The sequence below is a fragment of the Megalops cyprinoides genome, chromosome 20, assembly GCF_013368585.1.
Source record: "Megalops cyprinoides isolate fMegCyp1 chromosome 20, fMegCyp1.pri, whole genome shotgun sequence".
NCBI lineage: Eukaryota > Metazoa > Chordata > Actinopteri > Elopiformes > Megalopidae > Megalops > Megalops cyprinoides.
In genome coordinates, this window is record NC_050602.1 from 24,831,446 (window position 1) to 24,857,391 (window position 25,946).

A 25,946-nucleotide genomic window follows, 5' to 3' on the forward strand; every position below is an offset into this window, starting at 1 on the left:
AAGGGTTTTGTGTATCAATCACACTGTGCCACTAGAGGAAGGTTTGTCTCCTTGTTGACGGATGAGAATTGTGTGTAGACGCATTGCAACTTAAGGGGGTGTAATACATTTCTACTTTTGTCTTTCATGTAGAAAAATAAATGCTCCACTGTGATAGTATGGTAAAAAGGCATATATCACATTCCCTTTGATATTAATAATAGCAAATTGCTTTGAGAAAGTGAGCCTTTTGATGTTTGCAGCTGACAATGGTGATGACAGGTAGTACACCTGTTCCATTTGGAGGCTTAAATATTTAAGGGAAGGAATGTAACTAATATGGATTCCAGTAACTGCAATGCCGCCAGATGAGCACAGAGCCTTTCATGGAGGTTTGGGTTTTTTTTTTTGGGCTCCAAATGTTTTCATTCCAACAGTCAATCAATCTGAAATTCAGTATAAGGCCGTGTCCAACAGATAAAATCTAAAGTATCACTGTTTTAGTGCCAGGCAGATCTAATCCAATGGAAAGTGCTATTCATAGGACCTTTGTCCTTGGAAAACACAAAAAAAGTTCAGAATCTATACATTTAAATGGGACATTCAAAAGGAAGCTTAAATGTGTTCATAGGGCGAATACTCTGTTAAAGTTAAGGTTTCTAATTAACAAAATAGAAAAATTGTGTCACTTGAAACTGTGTCAATGGTGTGGTTTGCACTAATTAATGGTCATTCTAGCCTTAGCTTAGAGTTACACAAAGGCTGGCTCTCCAAGTGATAACCCAGTGAAGGAAAGTCAAACGCTCAACGCAGTCATTGCTACCCGCCATTCTTATGAAAGACAACAGAAGTGTGAATTCAAGAAGAAACCTTTGGATCTGTGCATTACAGCAGTCATTTTTGGATTTTATGATTCTAAACATTTACACCAAACACCAAGGACTGCAGTGGCTCGTGAAAATGACCTAATTAGAATATCATAAAGCAGGCGTCAAATAATAAGTCAATTTCTACGACCACCATGTGTTTGTGAACGTGTTTTATTATTGCGTTAAGTGCTGTGATGGCCTCGTCGACAGAAAAACTAACCAAAGTGGACAAGGTGACGAAATATGAGACTTTAAAACTCTTGGAAAAATGCAGGAAAGAGAGAGACGATGCAATCCACAGGGAAAATCTTCTGAGGGACAAATTGAGGCACTACGAGTCCAGGATGAGGTCAACCGAAGCGCTTAAGCAGAAACTTAAAAACATGTCTTTGGACAACAAGGAACTGCGGAAAACGGTGAAAACGCTAAGGGCCGATCTGGGTTTGGAATCTAGTCCCAAATTTCAAGGAAAAACCACCAAGGACATAATCAACGACCTGCACGAAAAAGAGCGTCAGTGTAGTTCCTTGGTAGAAAAAGCTGGAAAGCTGAGTCTGACTATCGACGATCTCACGTCTGAGCTGGCCAACACGGTCACTTCGAAAACTATTTTGGAAGAACAAGTGGAATCATTGCAGCAAAACCTGAAGGATATGACGAACAACCAGCGCCGCTTGCTGAAGCTTTGGGAGGACAAGAAAGCGCAGAGAGAGCAGCTGTCGCTCCCGGCTATTGCCCAAAAACAACGACCTGTGGCGCACAAAGGAGTACAAACCGAGATGTCTATCAACCTGACGCAGAAGTTACCCGCTAATGCCTTTGAAATTAAACAAGGTCGACGGGAGACCGAGAGAAATAAGTCAAGTTTAGAAAAACGCGGCATTTTACAAAATGGTGTGCACCGAGACAAAACATCTCTAATGCACAATGAACCGAAAAGTGTACAGAATTAATAGGCAAAACAAGGACCGCTTTTTTATATAAGAGGCGCTACTGGGAGTAGCTATTCGTTAAAGTGTACTAATATTAAGCGAAAACAAAAGCTGACCCCCGATCAGCTGTGACCTGTAGCTTCCTATCTGGATAGTAAGCAACCTTAAATATAAGCTTTATTGTAGAGTGTCATTGTACATGGTTTCAAATTTATTGTGTAACAATGTTTGTATATATTTGATCACCTCAAACAAACCATAAAACGTTTTAAAGTGATGGTGTTTTCTGTCATATATGGAAAGTTGTGTCTTGTTTAAATCCTACAGCAAAAGAGGGTAGTTTGTCAGGCGTAACATAGGCCAAGCTAAGAACTTCCCCTAAACCGCTTCTGTGGTCGAGGTTCACCGGCCTTCTAATGTTAATTTGAAGTGGCGAATAACCGAACTGATTTAGGAATTTAATCATCTTAAAGTTTACATGGTTTAAGTTTTACGTTTTTGAGGAGTTTACGAGAGCATGGACATCCCGTGAGTATGCGAAATTATCTATAGTTATTTGCTGCCAATAACGGTTCCTCCCGATCGCTTAATGGCACTGCCCGTTGCTCTTGATTAGAAGGTTTGACGATAACTTGTGTTAACTAGATGTCAATCATCTATTCTCTATTACGGATCATTTTAACATGTAGCTTTCTAGCTATGCTATAAAAATACATGTTTGTCAGCCTCATAATTTGTTCTTTGATTTTAATATGTGTTATGCTATTATACTATCGTAACCAGGGTGAAGTTGTATGTTGCAACTCTGCAACACACACACACACACCAACCAGTAAGCTAGTCTCGGATATTCCACCAGCTGTCCCCAGTCCATCCTGGGCTGAGGGACACTATTAGTAAGTAGTCTTTATAGTTGCCGACATTATGAGTACTGAAATGGATTCTTCAAAACAAACGTCACTTTTATGGTGTCTATATTCTGCAGTCTCTATCTTGGATTTTTGTATCTATACATGAATGTTTATTGTGGAAACCATGTGCTAATATACTTTACATATACATTTTAATTGGGTATATTTACTGACCTGACTGCATCAATGCGTTTTGTATCCCCGTTGTTTACGTGCAAACCTTGTATTCACCTTACTGTTACATGTTGGTGATAGAGCAGACAGTAATCTTATTTCTAGTTTGGGCAATTTCCCCTTCTCAAATCGAAAGGTAGTGTAAAAGCAGCTGGTAGTGATGCATGATACATTCAGGAAATGTTTGTATTTTTTGCAGGAAGCTGGTATCAACAAATTACCCCATCTCCTCTGACAATATGATGGTTCTAACCAACACAGGATGCCCGTGACTGAAGCGTCTGGCAGTAGAACCATCACAAACTGGAAGAGAAACTTTTAGTCTTCTGTGACTTCTGCCTTTAAATAAAATTGGCATAAGTCAATGTGTTAGTGTCTTCATTGCATTTGAGTGTTTGGTGTGTGTATTGTGCTGGATTATAATTACATCATATACTGAGATGGACTTGTTTACTTATTCTTGTGCAGATGAAATGAAAGTTAGCTGTCAATAAAAGAAAAGGTGGGGGATTTTGCTGACATACGGCAGGTTTCCATGGTGTACATGCATTAGATGGCATACAGAACCCTTTCTGAAGTGCAAGAGGTTTTGCGTGAGGATGGGAGGAAATGAACCCACTTATCTGACCTTTCATGCTGCTCAGCTGGCGTTCAACTGCAGTGGTCACCTGAGCTTTAGGTCTGAAGAGTAACCAACACATCACTTTGTTACACTTCACTTGATAAGGCAGTTAAAAATCTACTTTTGATCTTCTGTAGATATTACCTATAGCTAATGGATCAGGGTGGAGTAATATTTATTTTCCATGGCAAACTTCCATGAGTTGGGACGTATGGTATGTGACTGCACAAATGGTCAGATACCTTAATTTCTTCCACTCTTCATTTATGAGAGCATTTTTGTTTTCTCTTTTTTTCTGGGGGCTTTTTTTTGTGCCGAGAGAAAACTCACAGTTTTTCTTTTCTGGAATGTTTGCAATGTATGTTCATTGCTGCCAGTATCATACAGGCTTACAGCCACTGCAGAAAATCCTAGACCAGCCCTCATTCAGTACAGTGGATTAGAAAGAACAGGCATGATAGACTGACAGTGAGTCTCCCATGCAAGGGCCCAGCAGCCTGTGGCAGTATAGACCCATTATGCTTGTGCAGTGAACACTCATTCCCTCCCACCCTTGTGTGTGCTGAACTGGCCAGCTTGTTTAGCATCTGCCCTGTGCAATAATGGCCAAAGTAGAGTGGTCAGGTATGCATTTTCACCCCACAAGATGTAGACCTTCTTGTACTGGTATTCCAACCTGACACAGCCTTTATGAATATGAAACTATTGCCTTTGCCTCTGCATTTAAGCTATATGGAAGAAATGAAATCTTCAAACTGTCCCTTAGATCTCATACCAACCTCCCTTATGTTTTATACACATTCTGTGGGTCCCAGTTGTAAGAGAAATCATTAACAAATCTCATGAGTATGGATTTTTCCCCTACCCATAACTCCTGTCAACCCTTGTTCTGAAAAAGCTTGGCTTAAGTCCAGATGAGTTAAAAAAATGTTAGACCTGTCTCTATCTTACCTTTTCTTGTCAAGGTTTTGGAATGTGTACTTGAGCAAATAAACAACTTCCTGATGTCTAATGATTTTTTGGAACTTTTTCAATCATGTTTCAGAGCAAAGCACAAAATAAAGACTGAAGGTAACCAATGACTTGCTTATTTAATACTGTTCTGTTATATACAACCCTTTTGGACCTGGCACACAAGGCCTGTCTCACTGCAACAAATTTCTACAGTCATGCAGGAAAGATGAAGCTAGACAAATGCAGTCCTGTGAATCACATGGATGCAGGCCAATGACTGTTTAGCAGACTAAAAGTCTCACAGTGCACCACAATGAAGTGGGTTCCAAGTGGAGGAGGGGTTCTACATCATCTGATCAAATCACAGGTTTTGAGGTCCTCACAGGGTCCTCATGAGTGATGAGACGAGGAGAACCTGGCTAACCCTTACCGCCCCTATCCCCGATAGAATAAAATCTATTTGTTCTGCTAATATGGGCTCATGGTTGTTGTTGGCAAATGACAGTCATTTTTGTCAAACCCGTGCAATAGGGCTTGGCCTGCACTGGAGAGGAATGTTGTGCAGACGGAGTCACTCAGGAGCTCCACCAATGCTTTGCTGTTGTCTGCTGATGGCAGCGTTACTCATGCCAATGCTAGTGTTCTCTTGCACTTAGGCCTTCCACACCGCCTACTACACTATCTGACTGAGTCATATGGAACAAACATGGAGTCATATTAAAATGGTTTTCTGTTGGTGTAAGTCTTCTTGTACAGGCACCAGTTCGTTACCCTTGGCAAATGCAGATCTAGATGCAGGCATTGTAGCATAAAGATAAGGAGCAGGACTCGTAACCGAAAGGTTCCCTGCTGGGGCGCTGCTGTTGTACCCTTGGGCAAGGCACTTAACCCAGTAAATATCCAGCTGTATAAATGGGTAACATGTAAAAAACTGTAATCTATGTCAGTCACTCTGGATAAGAGCGTCTGCCAAATGCCAATAATGTAATGTAACGTAATGTAATGAAGTATGGTGTCGCACAAAGTTTCATCCTCAGGCCCCTGATCTTCTGCATGTACATGTTTCCACTGGGACACATAATCCACCAACATGGACTCGTCTTACACGTCCATGCTGACTGCTCGCAAATCTGTTAATGAACTAAAACCTGCAGACCTTCTGAAAGACATTAGAAAGCCAGCATTGGAGCCAACACTTCAATGTGAAGCCCATATAAAACATGTAACCAAGGTCTCCTTTTTCACCTTCACCAAATTGCTAAGCTTAGGCTTGCCTTAACTTTTAATGCTGCAGAGAGACTTCTTCATGTTTATTTCACCTCCCATTTGGATTACTGTCAGCTACACCCACCTGATTGGTGCCCCCCACCCGAGCGCTTAACAAGCTACAATGTGTGCAGGGCTCTTGATGCATGGATTTTAGCTGACACAGACACATATCACGTTTCCCAGGTCCTGTTTAAATTACGCCGTCTGCCGATCAACGTCAGGGTGGATTACAAAATCTTGCTCCACAGCCGCAAGGTCCTCAATGTCACAGCCCCTGTCTTCATTTGGCAGCTCCTCCACCCCAGTGTCTGGCTAAAGTCCTTCAGATCTGCAGATGTAAGACAGCTTAGACCACCCGAAACCCAACTCCACAATTTCAGAGATCATGCTTCTCGGCTTGCTCTCTGTTTGTGGAACCCAGCTCTCAGAGGATCTGTGAATCATTAAGCACTTTAAACACACTTCTCAAGCAACAGCCTTCTAAATGAGCTTGTAATTGGTTTCATCTTCTGTATTGGCTGTACTTTAATATCTGTAATTAACGTAATCAACTGGGAAATCAGCTGGAAAATAGATGAAAAGATCCCCCATGAAGTCAGATTCTTTTAGGTCTCAATGGCCGTTTATCAGTGGATTTAATGAGTGAAATGACATAATGGTTGGGCCCTACTAAAGAAATCTTCAGTGTGTAGTGTGATATGCTTATATGCATTCATGTTAATGTCATGTCTGATATTTGCTTAAATAGCATACCATCCATCAAATTCATGTTAATGATAATATCACTGCTAACCTCAGTGGCCTCAGGTTTGCTCACTGGTTATTTATAAGCAGGATGGAACAGTGTAGTGCAGTTAGGACACTTGACCAGCAGGTGGCAGTATTGTCGCCTGCTGGTATTGAGTATAAAGTATTGAGTATAAAGTATTTGATGATTTACATAATTTCAAAAAATATGCCACAATACATGCAAATAGTTCAAATAGATCTTTGAAATCGAGAAGATGCCACTGTATAGTTTTAATAAGATATTTTGTGGCTTTGAATGTTCAGCTGTATTAATATTGGAATGGAGTCTCAATTGAAATAAAATTCACTGCAGAAACCAAAACAGATGCTATCAGCACTGAACAACAGCACAGATCTCATCTTTTGTGTTCTTTTGCGGCTGTTACGCAGCTTGTATGGTCTTGGGACAAAAAGATCATACACCACTAGTACCTTTCATAGTGCATAAATATCATTCTTTTTTGCAAGAGCTTTTCTGTGCAGCTTTTCTGTCCACTACATATTTTATTCATGACATTTCACACAGACTTCAGTTTAATACTGTTCTAAGGCCACTTTAAAAGTGAAAGAGTCTGTCTCTGGAATCGCTATTTCCCCATTATGTGATGTGTTTAACTATTCCTTGCATATACGGTGCAATATTGCTCTCTTCGGCTCTTCAGATCAATTCAATACACTTAATTTGCAGAGATATTGAACAAGGAGGCCCTCGGAGTCCATTAACAAGTTACTCGAAGGACTTGTGTTACTTGCTGCAGTCGCTCCGGGGAAGAGCGTCTGCTAAATGTATGTGATGTAATGTCATACTATTCTTGCACACAGGCAGCGGTTTGGAGCAACACTGTGCAAATTCACTAATCTTTCTACCACGCATTTGCATCGGTGTAATTCATCACTGTCTATTCTCAGATAATCTCCAAAACATGGACAGGTAAAACTATACAGCCGACAGCGCAACCGAATGACGTTAGACGCAGGGTCACGTGTGCGCAGCCGCATCGTCACATGATCAGCTGCTGACTCCTCTCCGTTTCCCTCTTAGCTGTAGAGGCTTTTTGCTCCGTCGATTTTCGGACGGAGTAGGAAGAAAACGTCTTGCCAAAATCGCATGATCTTCAGCTAGCTAGCTCTAGTTAGATTAAAATACGTCTTTCTTTATACGTATTTTGGAAGCGTGAGAGCATCATGAACGGACACGCCATTCTATACACCGGGGTGACTGTGGCCTTCTGGAGTACCATTCTGATCGTCGGTAAGCAATCAGATCGCTCATCGAGCCGTGAAGCTAACGAAAAGAAATAGTTAGGAATATTATAAACCTGACTCGTTGCGTTTCCCAAATCTGTTTGCAAACGCATACATTCAGCCAGCGTGTCAGCTGTTGTGTTCGTATTTGTGCACCTACATATCCACAGCTAGTGAGTTAGCTAGATAGCTAGCTAGCCCGGCAGTTTTCCTCTGGTGCTATTGCTAACTATCTCGCCTAGCGTCTTCGTATTTTTGAAGAAAATACTTTCGGTTGTGCCTATTCAGAATATAAACAAGAGCTGGCTAGATGGCTAACAGTCGTGCAGCTGTATACTGCCTGGTTGGCTTGTTATGTCTATGTGTATAGCTGGCTAGTGTATACCTGATTAGCTAGCTAGCTAATTCAGTAACATTTAGTGTTAGCGTAGCCAGGTGAGGGCTCTTCCATTTTCTATTCCATACATTCAGCACATTATTGACGCTGTGTTTATTGGATTGATGGCTTGTTAGCCAACTAGGCACCTAAATTCCCCCAGGAATGTCACGCTGGTGATAGACAGCTAGCCAGACGTTGTGTCATAGTGCACACCTTTAACAGTAAAACCACAGAGCCAGCCGACGGCCGCTAATTTTATAAACGGCAATCGCAAAAATGTGAAAAGAGCAAAAGTATTACTGAGTTTAAGCAACGGTTTTGCAGGAATATGGGAAGTGAAAGTACTTCACGGTACGGGGGTGGGCGGTCGCACTAATGTGTCCGGACACTTTACCATTGCAATGTAACATTCCAGTGCCTTGGAGGTTGGAAAATCTAATTACAGCAAACTCCGTGTTAGATGCCTGTTGCCCTGGTGTTAACATGCAACCAGATCGGATGCTCTCACATTTTATAAATAAGTGCGTGTTGCAGCCTTAAAGTAGGTACTATTGTCTTTGTCTATGCAAATAGACCCAGTTGCAAACGAGTCTCTGTAGCACAGCGTGAAATGGCCATCAGACATAGCTGCTTTGCATCGGAACTCTTTAAGTTCAGGAACTGCGTGCCTCTAAGATACTGAAGATGTTGACTTTTATTTCTTTATGAAACGTTGAATGCAGAAAGCATGTTGATCATGGCACACTTGTTTGTCTCCTGTTTTCAGGCATCTGCTATACAATATTTGACCTTGGATTCCGATTCGACGTGGCATGGTGAGTACTACTTCCATTTGGCGTGTAATAAAAGGACAGCTATACAGCTGGGCTTGTTTTCAACAAGTTGTTGAAGACGAAAGTTAGACATTGTTGTTGTTTTGTTTTTTCCAGGTTTCTTACAGAGACGTCCCCATTTATGTGGGCTAACCTGGGGATAGGCCTGGCCATTTCCCTCTCTGTGGTTGGAGCTGCATGGTAAGAGCATAGTGCATCCTCTGCTTATTAGACTTGGGAACTTCCCCATTCAGAGCTGCAATATGAGAAGAATTGTGGATGAGATGTGTTGTTTTTCCTAAAATTACAGATTTTGGTTTTTTTTTTGCCTGTTGCTTTCTGAATGTCAGTGGCGGTAATATGATTGCTTTACATAGATTCTTAGTTCTCTTTTTGACAGACACAATTATAGGGGAACTTGCTATTAGTAATGTCCTGATGGTTCCTACTCAGGTTTCCCAGTCTTGCGACATGTGAGTGTGACACATGAAATCCAGACTTGTGATTTTGTTCCTAATGGCTTGGTGCTGATATTATTGTGCTATTGCTGTATTTCTAATATACAAGTCCTTTTAAATTTAAAATACAACTACTACTAGTAACAGAATGACATTTGTGGTTGTTAATACTACTAATGAATTAGTGTAGCAGACAGGCTTATTCGGGTAGAACTACAGCATATAATGTGAATACAACTCACATGTAGTATATTTTCCCTACAGGGGTATCTACATCACGGGTTCCAGCATCATTGGAGGTGGTGTAAAAGCACCTAGGATTAAGACCAAGAATCTGGTCAGGTATGCATTGCTGTGGTTTCTCTCAGTGCTTTCTGAACAACCCTGTGTGATACAATAACACTGATTTTCTGTGCTGTTGTACTGTAGAATTCAAATGCTCCCACTGAAACCAATTCAAAATATGTTTCTGTTGTGTGGAATATAAAATACACGTACACATGCTTGTACATAGTACAAGTTTGCTTGACGTCATTGTTGTAATGAGTGTCACCTGAACCCAGTAGACATTGCATCCATGTGGCTGGAGGTTGTTTTATTGGTAATAACCTTGAATATTGGGTTTGTGTTTTTAATTTGTCTACAGCATTATTTTCTGTGAAGCTGTCGCCATCTATGGGATCATAATGGCTATTGTCATAAGTAACATGGCTGAGGTACGTATCATAAAGATAGATGACCTGAATTGTGCCTATAAAATAATTCACGTGAATACCACAAGGCTTTTCGATGTCATCCTTTCAACTCTCTTTGAAACATCCACACGCAGTTAAACTCTCCAGCTCATGTTAATGGCTCAGTTTATGAGTGTCTTACTGTGTGTTCATATCTTTCCCTCTTAGAACTTCAGTGGTACCTCTCCGGAAACTATTGGAGCCAGAAACTACCAAGCAGGTACCAGAGTCTATCTTTAAAAAATTCTCAATATTCATAAACGTCACAATCCCCTGTTGAGTTCACAAATTAAGGCTATCACTACTCATAAAACATCCCATAATGCTCTACTGGAGAGCAAGACCACTGCTGTCAGGATGGTTGCTGCATCTCACACTGAGTATAATTTAGCTTCTTATAAGCACATATAAGCCCACCCAACTCCTGCAGGGTGAAGCCAGTTATCTCCAACTGTAGCAGACTTTGAGCATAGCTGGCTAATGACTGCAAGAATAAAACCGGCAGTGTCCAGGCTGAAGGTTGTGCCCTGTGTTTTCAGTGGCTTGGTTTAAAGATAAATTTCAATTTTTGCACTTGTTGTGTTCAAGGAAAGATGTATATGTAGTTAGTACTTCCTTTAGTTTATGTCTGGTCTTATGTATTATGTATCACGCAACCATTTAGTGGATTACACCCGACTCCTTATGATCAGTACTTATGTAATTAATTACAGCTTAATTACAGTCTATTACATTGTTTAGCTAACGTGACTAGCAACAGGTAGCAGATTTCAACCGAACTGTAGACTGCCAAACTCTCATGCCAACTCACTTGCATGTCAGTGACGACCATTTATCTTGCTCCCATTGTCTGCCCCAGTGCACTGGTGGGTGGAAGTATCTATTAAGAAAATTGCATGCCAGCATGTCAGTACACCTTTGGAGCACACCTCCAAAGTTCAGTGAAATGCTTCCGGGGCAGAAAAATATCACTTTTATCTATGTGTTGTTTAACTTACCTATTAGCTTTGAGAAACGCATAGCATATGTTTTCACTCTTTATCTTTGTAGCCATGTGTTTCTGTCTACCACATGGAAGCAGCATAGTGCTGTTGCTGTGATATCAACATTGAATAGATATGAGTGGCGTTTTTTCCCCCGGAAGCATTTCACATGGCCTCGGAAAACTGGAGGTGTGCTCCCGCATCAGGTATGGCTAAAGGGAAAAAGCATACGGCAGAAGAAACCTAACACCACATACCGGGGATAGCTGTTATTGCGCTAAAAATAGCTATGCGATATATCGCGACGGCTATATCGCACAGCCCTAGTGTCTGTTCAGAAAGGCAGAGTCATATGGTGCTAATTTTCAGTTAATTGTGCCTGCAAAATGTGGTTATGATGGTATCTCCATGTGTGGTTGGAGAGTGGGCTCCAGGCAGCTTTGTTGTTAAGGGGAGACTGGGGGCGAGGGCAGCTGCTGTTAATCGTTCATGTCCAGACCCATCGGGTTGAAGGCCCTGCTCTGAAGAATAAAAAGTAGCGGAACAATGAGTTATTCTGCAAAGCAGTAGAGCTGTACAAGCAAAGACAAGAAAGACGGCGTACATGGCCTGTGCATATAATAAGCTTACCGCTTTTTTGACCCCCGTATAATGGGTATGTCTAGGTTGAGTGACTCCCGTTGATTTGTATTAAGTCGTGTACATGTCACAAATCTAGTCTGATCCTGAGCGGATGCACGCGTAATTGATATTGTGGAGCTCCTAACTAAATTACATTTATTCATTTACATTTATTCATTTAGCAGACGCTTTTATCCAAAGCGACTTACATAGGTTACAGTTCTTTACAATGTTATCCATTTATACAGCTGGATATTTACTGAGGCAATTGTGGGTTAAGTACCTTGCCCAAGGGTACAGCAGCAGCGTCCCAGCGGGGATCGAACCGGCAACCTTTCGGTTACGAGTCCTGCTCCTTAACCACTATGCTACACTGCCGCCAGTAGTAATCTGGTGGAGGGCTGACGCGTGACCCGCGCTGGTACTTTGACTGCTGCTGGTGTGTGTCACATGCAGTAATTTCGTACGTGCGTTGTCTCCCCCTGCAGGCTACTCCATGTTCGGCGCCGGTCTCACCGTGGGCTTCTCCAACCTCTTCTGTGGCATCTGCGTGGGCATCGTGGGGAGCGGAGCCGCCCTGGCTGACGCCCAGAACGCCAGCCTCTTCGTCAAGATCCTCATCGTGGAGATCTTCGGCAGTGCCATCGGCCTCTTCGGAGTTATTGTCGCCATCTTGCAGGTGATTGGGGGTGGCCCTGGGAAGGGAGGGCGGAGCAGGGTGGAGAAGTGTTTCGAGAGCATTGTATAGTTTTCATCAGAATCGAATACCCAGGAAAAGCACCTACATAAACATACTGAGTATTTATCAGCCAGCTGTCTGGGGGCCAGCGACCTCTGACAGCAGTGGTCCACAAAAACATTCCACTGTCTACTTCTCAAATATTTATTGATGAGGTTTTTTTTGAGAATTGAAAGTGCAGGCCATGATCAGAGAGATGGTAGGCTATAATGGTAAGGTAAAGTGTTGATAATGACTCTGTTTACCTGTCTTAGAGTTCTGCCAAAAGAACAAAATAAAATTTTCTAGGTTCTTATCCTTTACATTTTCATTTATTTATTTAGCAGATAGACTTATCCAGATCGACTTACAAATGTGCGTATATGGTTAGGCTAGGAGTAAAGATGATACTAAATTACAAATGTCACAATCTGATAGTGTTATTGCATACCATGTCATATACTGATAAATTCCATACTGGGTGCAAGAGGGCGTTTGAAGACGTAGCAAATGTGTTTGAGGTGTTAGTTGCAAGATGCAGTTTGAACAGATGAGTTTTCAGTCTATGGCGGAAGATGGTCAGTGATTGGGCAGTTCTGACTGTTGTGGGGGGCTCATTCCACCATTGGGGGGCCAGAGCAGAGAGTAGCTGTGACCTATAAGATGGGCCCTCTCAACGAGGAATGACAAGTCGGCCAGAGGTTGCCGAGCAGGGTAGTCTGCCAGGAGTGTATGCTTTTAAAATGTAGCATTTTTCATGTTCTGGAATGGTTCACAGCCTTTTCTGTCGTAGTGAAGAACCAGCGTGATTGCATGAAGATGGTTTAAAGCACCAGGAGCGTACACTGTGGACTAATCTGTGCGAAAGCAGGATAGGACAGTTTGCCATGATATGTCATCATTTAGAAAGCTGAACAAGAATATCTGATCCAAAGGCTCTCCAACTGAAAACTCAAGGGGATGGCATTTCTTACCAAGTCATTTACTCAGAACTATGGAAATTGATTAACTATTTTCCAGGAAGGTAGAGGTATTGATGCTTTTTTCCTGGAATAGTATGCTGTCTGTACAACATTTTTTTAATAACACTAATGGAAGCAGGAGCCTTCACCCAGTCAGGCTGTGCTTCATATGAGGCGGAAACCTAGGCCAGTATAGCAACTGTGTTAGAGTGGAGGATACAATGTCTGTTTTTTTTCATGCGTGTGGTTAAAAATGTTCTTGTATTTCTCCTTTTGCAGACCTCAAAAGTAAAAATGGGAGACTAAAAAGATGTGACGAGGCCACAAAATCAACAGGAGATGAAACGTGATGTTCCGGATAAGCAGATGAATCGTGTATATATTTAGTAATTTATTTAAATGTTTTTTCTTTCTCACGCCTGTTTTAACCCCTCATTTGCTGAAGAGTGACTGGTTTGTGAATCCCCTGCTGTCAGCAGCTGAGTAATGTCTGCACCACCTAATCTAACAAGTGCACATTTCAGTCAGGAGCGACTAGTGTGCAGGCCTTGAAGGCAGCTACCCACATCCAAACTGAAAGTGGTGTGGCCAGGTTCATTGATAGCATTATGTGTGAAATATAAAAACATTTCTTTTACTGCTTGTGTGAATTATTCTCCAAATATTCCTGAAGACAACATAAATGCGTCAAGACAGAAATCGAGTAAAAATCATAAACCTTTTATTGAAAGGCACTTTCAGAAATGTCCACACTGACCGGAAACACACTATTAAAAGCCACCAGTATCCTGAAGCACATAGCATTGCTGATCTGAAATGGTCCTAAGTGTATTATGTGTAAATTTTATGGTGGGGTTTGTGAAAATCTTGCATTCCAGCGGTTCTTGCTGGAGACGGTCTCTTCTTGGTATGTGACATGAAAAACCTTTGTTTTTGAATGGGTGTTGAACGTGTTAGCAGTATTCAGCCATTCCTGTGTAAAGTCTGGGCGGAACGGGGGCAAATTGTCCTTTCTGTATCTTACCCAGGTTCTCCTGTGCTTCTGTACTGGGTGTGTCTGGCTTGCTTCTCTGCTGGTCTTTGTTCTGAGGGTAATCATAAATAGATCCATCAAAGTAAAAATGTGCATGAAAGCCCCCACACTTAGGTAAGGACATGCTTTGCAAACGTACGTATTTTTGTGCAACCACGCTAGGTTAATCTATTACTGTACAGTAGATGAAAATTTCATATTAAGATTAGATGAGCATCATTTCAGAAATTCTCAGACATTAAAGAGGTACATAATGTACTTAAGAGGAATAATAAATGTTCTGCAAACATAGACATGAGCACTGAGACACTCTTCAGCTGTGAATGGTTAAAAAAGGGGGAGAATATAGTAATGGAGTGTGTATATATATCTGTATACTGGTATACATAAAGAGAACATATTTGGTCCTTTATATTTGTGAAGCATGAGAGTGTTGACTATTCCATATTCCCTAGTTGTTCTCATCATTGATTTTGTTTTTGAAGTGCGAGGGGGTGTTATGGGATTGCCTCTTTGCTGTGAGTCTTCGGCAGTGTCAGGACGGCCGCAGCGGGTCGGTCTGATGAAGCTCTGTGTACCTTTACTCAGTGCAGCATCCCAAAGCGATCTGTGTACGTTTGCAGTTGCACAGATCTAGCTGCTAGCTAAAAAGGACACCTGCACCACGCCATATGTTGCTTTGAACTGGATATCTCTGTTTTGTACGCCCCCCCCCCCCCCCCCCCCCCCCTCCCCCCCACTGATGTCTTCAGAGCAGTTTTGATACATCATTGCAACTGTTACTTCCTTATTAGAAAGACGGCATGAAACTAAAACAGGTGATTTCTGTAATAACACTTACTGGTTTCTACTACATGTGTGTTACCAATTGTACTGTTTGAAATGCTAGACTCTTTGGTTACGCACAAAGGTTTGCTCTTTCTTCACAGCTTGCTCAAACCAGCTGGCCTTTTTCTTAACTTGTGCATTTAATTGTTATGATTTGACTGGCTGTAGAATGTAACACACGCAAGAAGCAGTATGCTCCCAAGCAGTGTAAACCAGCTTAGAGTTTAATGACTAGAACCCTCTTTCTTTATTGTAATCTTCCATACAGTCGAAGCAGTAGTTTCATATGTCCTTTTTAATAGGTTTATTTGATTTTTCTTCTTTTTTTGATTGTTAGGAACATTCAAGCCCCTGCTCTTAAAGTGGCTTCCTGTAGACCTCATCTTAGGAGCCAACAACTTTCATTAGTCTTTACTTTCTGTTTAAAGTAAGTGTTGGAATACGTGCACAGGCCATCTTGGTAGTATTTGCTTTAACATTCCCCTTAATATAGCAGATGATAGTTTGATGTCAGTACCATCCAGTAGACTGTATTCATAGCCATACCAATCTTCTGCAAGTGATGTATACCGTGCGAACCCCACACTATTTGTCTCTGTCACGCTGTATCCTGTGATATATTTTTGTGCTTTTTCTTGCATAAGAACATTCCTAAATTGTCATTTGCATAAATGTTGATGATCATGAAGAAAAGACCTTGACCATGCTCCTGTTTCAGTGACTGTGTTTAAAATGTTGCTGTGGTGACTTTTTTTTTCTTCCCAGGAGTGTGCAAAAGTGGGTTCTCTTGACTACTCAACTCGTCCAAATTCTGTTGAGAAATAAAATCGATATATAAATGAAATACATGTTGTCTGAACTTAATTTCATAGAGAAAAACCAATGGCTTTAAAAGTGCATATGCCACATATTCCATTTCCATTTTCTTCAAAACGTTCTGACCGCCTCCGCAATTCTTGGTATTGCCCACTAGGTGGCGGTAGATGCCAAGTTAAAATGTCAGTATCCGTTTTATGGCTGGGTGCACGAACGGGAGTCTCTGCTCGTTCCTCTCTCCCCACAGCTGTGGTTTGCATGAAATTCCCCCTGGCTGTTGGCGTCAGTGTTTCCTTGGTCTTGTCTGTTTCACTGTGCAGTACAGAGCTGCCCTGCGGTGGTACGAGTAAAAACCTCACATGGGGCTTGCTCTCTACACATGACCTCCTTCATTTTGTATGCTTGTCAGTTTTTTTTTATTTTAAACAAAGGCAGGACGTACAGGTGACTATAAATAAATGACACCCCCTACCCACGCACCAAAAATTCATCCCTACAGCTGAGATGCGTGCACAGTTAGGTTGTGTATTTGTCTGGGACAAGCAGGCATTGTTTGATTACACAGAATATGATGTTTACCTCCAAAGAGGAGAAGGGGGAGGAGTTGGGTTGAGTTGTGTCTGTGTGTATAATACAACTGCTTAGGGGGCTTTAAGGATATAAATATTGTATGGTGTTGGACAACCATGCAAAGGGAAACCTGAAGGAATTGAGTTGCTGTTTATAATGTCTGTGGTGTGCTTTTTGATATCTGACAAAAACCTGACCTCTGAGATGGAGGGAGTGCTTTTGATATTAAAAATAACATGTACAGTTCATGGCAAAATTTAGGACAGCAGGTATGTGCCATGTTGTCCTACGTCCTACTGTTACAGTGCATTCTGTTAAATAATACACAACATGCTATCTAAGCACAACCATAGATGTGTTGCTCTTAATTATGTTTCTCTTGAATTCCATTCAATTTCAGCAGCTAGTTAGTATGTTGCACAATTTGCCATGAATGTACATGCATTCATAACACTAGGTGGATGTAGCACGTGATTACAATTTTGTCAACAGCTAAGCTTCGGTGTGAATTTTTCTGAATATATCCATTATCACTATGCAAGATCTTGGCTAGGGTTGGTGTGGGGTATGACAATTCTGCATCTGGATACTAATTGAAAGTAGCATCTTTCCAAAAGACTTCAAAGACAAAGTTTTTGGGAGCTGTTTCTGGATATGCAGAGTTTGGTGACAGTGTATGTCCTGTTTATGATGGGCCCTGTGGCCAGCAAGTTTGTGGACTTCGCCCTGTACACAATCTCTTGATAACTTTGCCATGTCATCAGTATGTTGCTCATGGACTATGACACATACACATTCTCTGGAAAGCTATATAATCTGTGAAAGGTTTATGTTCTGCAGGCAGATCCTTGTGCCTCCTGACTCTAAAGTACTCTGAGTTCAACTCCCTTAGCTGATACCAGAGTTCACGTCTTCCTCAAGAAAATGAACGTAACAAATGTTAATTCCAAATAGAGATGGTTTGGTTAAGCATCAACAATATAACGCTACTTTGCCTTCAATGGAGCATTGGCTGTCTTTGGTGTTAGCTAGGTCTTGTTACACAAAGCATAATTCATTTCATTTCAGTTTGCTGAGGTGTTTTTCATTAGTGGAGGTTTCATAAGAAAAAACATTCTTGACCCCAAGCTCTTCCGTGCTGATAGGGCATTTAGCTAGCCTGGAATTCCATTTGTCTTCCAGCTACTGGACACAGAATCCAGACGCCAAAGCTGAGGGGCTTCTGTTTTATTTTTTGAGCTTGCGAGCCTGGCTTTGGCGGGATGTTGCACCAGTATATTGTGGTACTGCTTTGTATTCCCCCGCCATTTATTTAAAGAAAAGAGTAAGGGCGTTATCTTGTCCCGTGTTCATGGCTGAAAGTGTTTTCAAAATCTTGATCGTCTCCTATTTCATGGTTTGTCAGCGGAAGAGTACGTTGTGTGACCTGTTGTGCCTTGTCTGCCATCGCCACCTCACACCACCTCATCTATGCTCTGAGGATGCGAAGACTTTCCAGCCAATTTTACGTTACCTTGCAGGCCAGTTTCACGGCTCGCTGATAATCTTGCTGGGTCTATACTTTCCCCAGTCGGATGTGAGCCGACCGTGTAAGGGGCAGAAAGGTAAAGCCTGTAATTGCAAGGACATTTTACCGATGCTGACGTACAGTATAGTGTTGGGCTCTCAGGTGAACAGCCTACAGCAAATGTGGTAATGATGTGCCAGCAGCTGCGGTGTTACAGTGCTGTTACGGGTATCCTCTGGGCCTAGACAAAAGTGCAGCAGATTGGGATAACACGTGCCACCAGAATCTGGTCAACAGAATCTGTCACTACACAGTGTTGCCTTATGATCACACCAGTCAAAGTGCCATCCCTATAAATAACCAGACAGTGAACTGCTGATTTCTGAAAGGAAAAATACCACCGCAACACGCGCTGCTCCGCTGAACTTTGTAACGAGCTGTTATGTCTCTTCTTGTCATTTTAATTTGATAGGAGAGTACTTTGCCACTGGCAGTCTCTGTGGAGATTCATTACATTATGTTACTTGGAGGAGAATGCACATTTTCTAAAAGGGATCTGTTTTTAGAGATGATGAGTATAGCTCGTCAGCTATAGCGGCACATGGATTGTAAATAATTTGTAATCAAGCTCACCCATCAAAATTTAACACTAATGTTACCAGTCTGCACAGGTCCACATTACTAGGGAATATGATAACAGATAACATGATGATAAGGAGCTGAGTACAGCACAGACGCATCGGTCTGTAAAAGCCTTGTGTCTGAACGCAGAGTATTGTGGACACTTAAATGAAAAAGAAAGATTTCTTCCTGGTAGACAGCTGGCTGCAGGTCTCTTGAGTTTCTGGGTGGAGGTAAAGTTTCGAAATGTAAACAGTTTTGAAATGATTCAATTTAATTTAATTTAATTTAAAAGCTTTGGCATCAAAAACAGGGAAGATTGTTTGTGAATGGAAACACTCTACGGCTTTAAAATGTATTTTTGGTTATTCTTTTTTTTTTGGACTGAATTCAATATCAAATTGAATTTCACACTTCCTTCACCATTACCGTGTTAATATTGTTAGGACCTATTCCCAGAATAGCAAAGCCCAAATTACGTGCAGTAAGTGTGTAGCTAACGACAGTGCTTGCTATTTATTGCATACTATGGTCAACATGTGCATGTACATTTCACTCTGATTTTAAATGGCTGTCATGAAAAACTCCTTGATTGGTGAACCCTCAGCTCTGTTAAGTGTAGGTCCGATGTCTGTCCAGTAGGGGGCGTGATGAATTTTGGCAGTCATGGCTACATCCAGACTCCATTGCTCTCATTTTCATTTAATGGAACATCTGAGTATCTATTGGCAACAGTGATTTGCTTCTCTTCCTCCCATTATAATGCGTGCCGCTCCCAATATGATGTTATGGTGACTGGCAAGAAAAATAACCCAATAATATAATCCTGATGGATATCTTTCCCAGTCTGCAATACTCTCCGAGTGTTCATCGTCAGTCAATCAATTCAGACCTATTTCCTCGAATGAAAATATAATGGATTAAAATAGCCTGTTTGTGTTTTTCGTGATAGGAAATGGGCTCTGGAGTATCAGGAAGCTTTTTTCATGAGACCCACAGCGTGGAGGGGAAACCTCATAAAGGTTTTTCAGAGGTTGCTGCTGGATGTTTGGTTCCTCCCGCCGCCTTATTTTCATGCAGTAAATGTTCCGAAAATATTATTCATGCCACATACCTCTGCTTAAGTGTTTGTTGTCAAGAGCGAGGGAAAGGGGCCGTTCACAGAGCTAGCGGTCAGCCCATTACTCACTGGAGACTTGCTCTTAAGGGTAAACCAGCTGGGTTCTCCTTGATTTCACGCACTCACAGGCATGCACGCTCTCTTGCACACTTGCACTGAAACATACATATAAAGAGCCCAGAAGATACAAGGCAAGCCATCCTTCGTATAGATGTCAGCTGCTATGTCGGTTCACTTGTCTCCGTTTAATTCTACTCAGAGCATGCCCATCACACACAGTACTCTTTTGATTAAATGGTTTGTAGGCCTTTTCTGTGTTAAACAAACTCTAAATAATCAGTTTCTAATTAGTATTATTTTTTGTGTCCATCCCTATAGGAAAGGCATTTCAGTTGACTGAAATAGAGTAATGGAATAGAATAATATATCATATATGTATATGAAAATAGCATTCCATTACCCCATGCTTCGTTTGAAAATGTCAATCCATTCTGCTTGGATCCACGGCACATGACCACAGCAGAAGTGAGTGTTCAGAGGCTGTGTAATATAGAGGATTGACAGTGAATCCAAACTTCCCACTCCTATAAATGCTTTGGGTAACAGATTAACAAGGGTGCCTTCCTCTGTGAAATCTGAGAACCACTATTGCCTTGAGTGGTTCATAAAACCCTCATATAAGTTATGGCTTTATTATTGTTGTGTTTCATTTAGCTACAGGTCCAGTTGTAAGATTCGGATGTGTTTTCATGCAGCTGTCTCCAGCTGTCTCCACTTTAATGTCTGGACAGAAAATGAAACCATTAATAAACATTTAATTGTTTTCATTTAGGCTTTAAAAATAAGGGCCGATACTAAAATTGATCATTTGAATGCTGCAGATTATAACCTGTCCTGTATGATCAATGAGAATAACATAAAATGTGAACACCTGTAGCACCTCCAGTGGAATATTTCAGGAATTGTACACAACACACAGCACAGCACAGCACAGCACAGTACAACACAGTCAAACAGAACAGAACAAGAAAGGCTTGCTAAGAGTCACTGTTTGCTAATTTACATGTTGCAAAATCCAACTCTCACAATTCCCTTCACTGACACCCTGCACGCAGGTCTCGTGCTACACACCTGTTAACTGCAACAACAGACAAAAGCGAAACAGCTAGCGCTAGCATGCTAGGTCAGTCATCGACTCTCCTTCCATTACAACCATTTTTATTTATCTACATCCTGTATACCATATAAAATATTTTATTGTTATTAAGTTAGTAAACTAGTTCTGTAACTATGGTTATAATCTTTATGCATGATCACATGGTTTCTGTTGCCATGGTCATAGGCTCATGTACACAGTAACACAATTTCTGTGAAACTTAGTTAAATAGTGAATAATAACTACACTGCTTTGCTGGGTTAAGGGGTAAATTCCTGATATTACATGGTAAGTTCTTTCTGTTACAAAATATTCATGCAAAAAGTGTTGTCATGTATAAATACAAAATGCACCTTCATAATGTGTATTTAATTACTAATCTCAAACACTCAAAATATGACAACAGAAAATGTATTCAGATAAATATGTTTGAATATTTTATTTAATTGAACATAAGAAGGGTCTGGCCATAAAAGTAAGATATTTGCTAAACTCTTAACAGAGCAATTTCAGTCCCAGACCTTGAATAATCAATTTGAAGCATGGACAAACCCTATACATTAACACACATTAGATTGACAGATATGAGTGAGATCAGAGTGTATCTCTTTTTAGTTAAAAAAAAAACTCTTGTCAGCCATCCTGGGAAAGTAGCTATACAGCCATCAAGATGTATATTACAGACTAGAGCATGTTTAGTGTGGTTTTGTGTATTGCATGGATAACAAAATATTGTTTCTGACCCTGGAGCGCTCCAAAGCATGTTAAACATATGCTTTTCCCAAAGGTGTATTGTGCAACCATGAAGAAATGCCAGCAAATTCAAATACAAAACCATGCAACAAACACAAATAATATTTGTAAATTTAACACCTAAACTAGCCAGGCATGTTGTATAACACAGCTATATTTCAGGCACATTAAATCTTCAAATGAAATTTTCAAACAGCCAAACTTTGTTTGTGTTCAGATTGAGAATGATACTGAACTCTTTGATCAAATTCTGGGAGCTGCAATTTCAGGTGTAACAAAATTAGATGAGAACTCTTTGGAATGAAATGACATACGGCTCGACAGAGCAGAAATATAGGCAAGGCCAAAAAACCGTCAAGATGGAGGGAGGGCAATATGAAATGTAATAAAAATTTCCATCTGTAGTTTGAGAATTCAAAATACTTGAATTTTGAGTATTTTGTCACAAAATACATAGTACTTTCCTAGAAATCATTTAAATACTACATACAAAATACACAAAGCATTTCCAACAATATTTTAGTTCTATTTAATTTAAATACTGATTTAATTTTATTTAATTATGAATTTATATAATGTATTTTATGCTGAAAATGCAACAGGAATTGTTACATTCGCAAGGGGGATCATGAGAGAGCCATTTGAACCAATGTTTTATCCTATTAGAGTGGCTTGAAGTGGCTGGTCAGTTTGGGTCATATTTTCAGCTGCAAATATATTTACTTATGAAAGCAAAAAAAAAAAAAAAAAAAAAACAAGAGTTTGTGTTTTACAAACCGAGTAAAAAAAAGAAACAAAATGCGCATTTAAAGAACTGTCGTGTCTTCATAAAAATGGTTCATTTTTTTGTATTGATGGAACACGTCAAACTCTTTGAAACACAAATACGTATTTTAATGTCAATTAGCAAAAATGTAAGTCATTACAAACATTCATATTTAAAGGTATAGGTCTGTGGTTATTTATTTGTTGAAATTATGTATACCTTTGAATATCTACAACCGTCCACCAACACACATATACAAACTGAAAAAAAAAAACAATTGTTTTTATAGAAACAGCCTGCTATTATCTGCAGGTGGATTGAGCCGTCTCTTACTCATCTCTCTTAGGAAAAAAACACAGCGTTCACCTCACTCCCTCTTGCGGTGGAACACACATCCGATGTTTGAACCATCTGGCTCTCCGTACCGGAGAACCTGCTTCTCATTCTCCCTTTATTTGCCTTCAAATCTACAGCAGAAAATATAACGGGCAGACGGATACAGCTTCACCGAAAGGATCTGCAATCTGATCATTGGGATATAGCTGCCGTAAATAAAAATAAACAGAATGGGGCACACTGTTGGTGCGGCGGTGAATTACCAGGACGTTTCTGTCTCTGTATTTGCCACTGAGAAAAATGAAATGACTGATTATATCATTATCAGAAAGAAATAAAACACGAGATCGCGTGGTTTTAAAAGCCTGAAATAAGATGTGCCTTTTCTGATAGCACAGCAGCTAGCTACATGTTTTTTTGTGAAAGGTATTTACTGCTGAAAGCGAGCTCGCCAGCTCGGTCCTGATTAAATAGTTTTCAAATTAGCTAGCTAGCAAGCTAGCCAGCTAAAGATCAAGTGCATCAACAAAGAATGCTTTCCTAGGAGGAGGTTGCTAGCAAGCTAGCTTGCTTTCACAAGGTAAGAATGAAGATGTCCTCTTTTTCTGAAATATGAAAAATGTATCAGTTTTGCTAATGGTAAAATCATAATATTTTAATTTAGCTTATGATGTATTTATTGTTAATTTACCTCGCACGTTGAAGCAATGGGCACTAGCCAGCTAGCTAAGCAAGCTGGTGAGCATTTGAAATGTTTTAGCAAGGGAGCTAGGTCGCTAAACACAAAATATTGAATTAGCATGTTGTTTTTCCGCGGAGAACGACTTCGGCTTTATTTTAATATGATGCGAGTGATCTGTCCGGTTTTGTCTCAGTGACGGTGATGCGTTCCGTCCTCCTGCAGCCTGCAAACGTTCTCTCAGCAATGGGCGAGCATGCATTGGCGCTGTCGCTAGCTGGCCAGCTAGCCAGAAACTATTGTTAGCTTGCAAGATAAGTCTTGCTGGACAGCGCGGTGTGATTGTTTCAGTGTGGGTACGTAAATGTGTAGCTTTAAGCGAAATATATGACAGTCGGCAATTCATAGCGGGCGTAATCATAGTCACTCTTTATTGTCATTATTATGCATAAGTATGCCTGAAGTATACGTTTCTATGGAATTTGTGAAATGGTTGGCTATGCTTTTTATCATGTGCAAGTTTCAGTGTGCAATACATCCATTTCTCAGTCATTGATGCATCAGGCTAGCTAGCTGGACTGCGTTTTGTCTGCAAGAGGGAACTAGCCTCCCCGAAAACATTTTTTTCCTCAAAGTTACATCACAAGATTTGAATTCCTGTTACCATTTTTGTGGCTCTGCGTTTGTATTTTGTCGGAAAAGGGATAGGATTTACTTGTCTGTTGTTTCACAAACGAAACAGTTATTTTTCAGAAACGAACAAACAAGTAAACCAAACAAAACCAACCAAAGAAACTAACTAACGAAGGACGGATGATGCATGGGCTGTGCTGGATATTCCAGCGCCTCATACCTCATGCTGTTAAGAGGGTAACTGATAAACGGTAGAAGTTAAAAGAGGAGTGACAAACTCGTCTCGTTAGTGTCCGTGCTCATTGCTGTATCGGTGTCCAGGGCTGCGCAAAGCCGAAGCACTAAGTGGATCAGCATTATCCTCGCATAAGAAGGCTGTCACCTCATGATCTCATTATTACGGTACGTGCGCGCAACACTTGTACATACTGTCGTTGTTACACTCATACTGAATTCTGTCACATAATATTTATGCAGCGCTTCTGAAAAAAAGGGAACTGCACGCCTGAGCAAAACGTGCAATCTTGCAAAGCACCGTTCCTTAATGCTGCTGTGCATCGGCACTCTGTAACAGCAATTTAAGCGACATTCTGTTGAACCCCGACATGACTTATTTGTAGTTTCAGCATATTTTGTTTTGCAACATGAATTTCGTATATAAAATATTCTGAAAATAGAATACCACGTGCAATTCAGAGGTCAGCCTAACAGAGGCTATTTTGCTATGTGATGCACCGTGCCGTAAATTAAAAACTCGGGTGCGGATGCTGGAAGTATGTCACAGTAATGCGTTTTCAGGCACGTTGTTACCAGAATGCGCAATCACGGGAAAGCTCTTTGTCGGGACTGTGTGGAGGTTGATTACCTGACCCGCTGGGAAAAGAATCATCTGTTTTGCATACATTTTCCGTGCCCCGTTCCAAAAACTTATGGCATAACTGCAGGACTGACACCATAGGTGAGGGAGGGCACAAGCTGAAGGACGGGGTGTGAAGTGAGTCTGGATGTTTTAGCTGGGAGCGCGTCTCGCCAGCCAAAGCTGTTTGCTGTTTACAGTGTTCAGTTTAAAACAGGCCTGAATCACCTTGGCTTTTGGTCAGGGCGAAAATCCAATAAGAAGTAAATAAAGGGATTACAGTTAGGACTGGCCCTTTTGAAAGAGACTCACAAAACCTCCGATTTCAGACGCTCTCTCTCCCCCCTCCCGGATCTCTTCAACTGCTCCTCAGTAGCTTAACCCGCCGGAGCCCTGGGACGGGCTAGCGAGCTAAGTTTCCTCGCAGAAGTTATTCATTATTATACAGAATCTGTGAAACTGTTCGATAGTCGCTCTATTAATTCACTTTCATCAGGCACAATGCTCGGGTTCCCTTGAGGATATATTTTGATGGAGAAACCATGGCTGCCCGAGCGCGGCTGTCTGGAGCTTTTGGGAGTTGTGTAGCGGCGGCGGTCCTGCTGCATACCAATGACTGCGCTGCCCGTCCCGAGCGCTTTCAGAGTGGTCAAGGCAGGTGAGAGAGGCCATCAGCCCGAGTTTTCTGTATTTTGACATGCAGTTACTCATTCACAGGGCATCCCAACTGGGATGCTGAACAGCCTCCCAATATCTCTGGGAAGGAGGCTGTGTACCTGGAAATGGTGCCGTGTGTCTGGAAATAGTCAAGAGGAATTGTGGCAGTGGAGACTCCCCCCAATTCTGGGACATATTTAAAGT

At 41.1% G+C, this 25,946-nt stretch overlaps 3 protein-coding genes across 3 annotated transcripts in view; all 3 read left to right on the forward strand.

The window, feature by feature from the left end:
- Window positions 1-1,042: 1,042 nt before the first annotated feature.
- On the forward strand, window positions 1,043-1,801 carry zgc:113691 (uncharacterized protein LOC503529 homolog). Its single transcript, XM_036553885.1, has one exon. It carries the CDS (start codon window positions 1,043-1,045, stop codon window positions 1,799-1,801), a length of 759 nt encoding a protein of 252 aa, XP_036409778.1.
- Window positions 1,802-7,646: 5,845 nt separating this feature from the next.
- Window positions 7,647-14,328, forward strand: atp6v0b (ATPase H+ transporting V0 subunit b). Its single transcript, XM_036554966.1, has 8 exons — window positions 7,647-7,751; window positions 8,890-8,938; window positions 9,053-9,136; window positions 9,658-9,735; window positions 10,040-10,109; window positions 10,296-10,347; window positions 12,220-12,410; window positions 13,691-14,328. The coding sequence occupies exons 1-8, from the start codon at window positions 7,685-7,687 to the stop codon at window positions 13,715-13,717; spliced, it is 618 nt and encodes a 205-aa protein (XP_036410859.1). The 5' UTR covers window positions 7,647-7,684; the 3' UTR covers window positions 13,718-14,328.
- An 8,969-nt stretch (window positions 14,329-23,297) lies between these two features.
- The window catches only part of b4galt2 (UDP-Gal:betaGlcNAc beta 1,4- galactosyltransferase, polypeptide 2), a 113,557-nt gene continuing 110,908 nt past the window's right edge, over window positions 23,298-25,946 (forward strand). The window contains exon 1 of the mRNA XM_036554441.1: window positions 23,298-23,497. The gene's annotated coding sequence lies outside the window, so the exon portion shown is untranslated. The remainder of the gene's footprint in view (window positions 23,498-25,946) is intronic.

Excerpts from the sequence above, each read along its gene's own strand:
- zgc:113691 (XM_036553885.1), top strand. The coding sequence starts at position 1,043 with ATGGCCTCGTCGACAGAAAAACTAACCAAAGTGGACAAGGTGACGAAA.
- atp6v0b (XM_036554966.1), top strand. The coding sequence starts at position 7,685 with ATGAACGGACACGCCATTCTATACACCGGGGTGACTGTGGCCTTCTGG. Across the intron at positions 7,752-8,889 it reads GAGTACCATTCTGATCGTCG|GCATCTGCTATACAATATTT; the intron begins GTAAGCAATCAG and ends TCCTGTTTTCAG. Across the intron at positions 10,348-12,219 it reads AGCCAGAAACTACCAAGCAG|GCTACTCCATGTTCGGCGCC; the intron begins GTACCAGAGTCT and ends CTCCCCCTGCAG.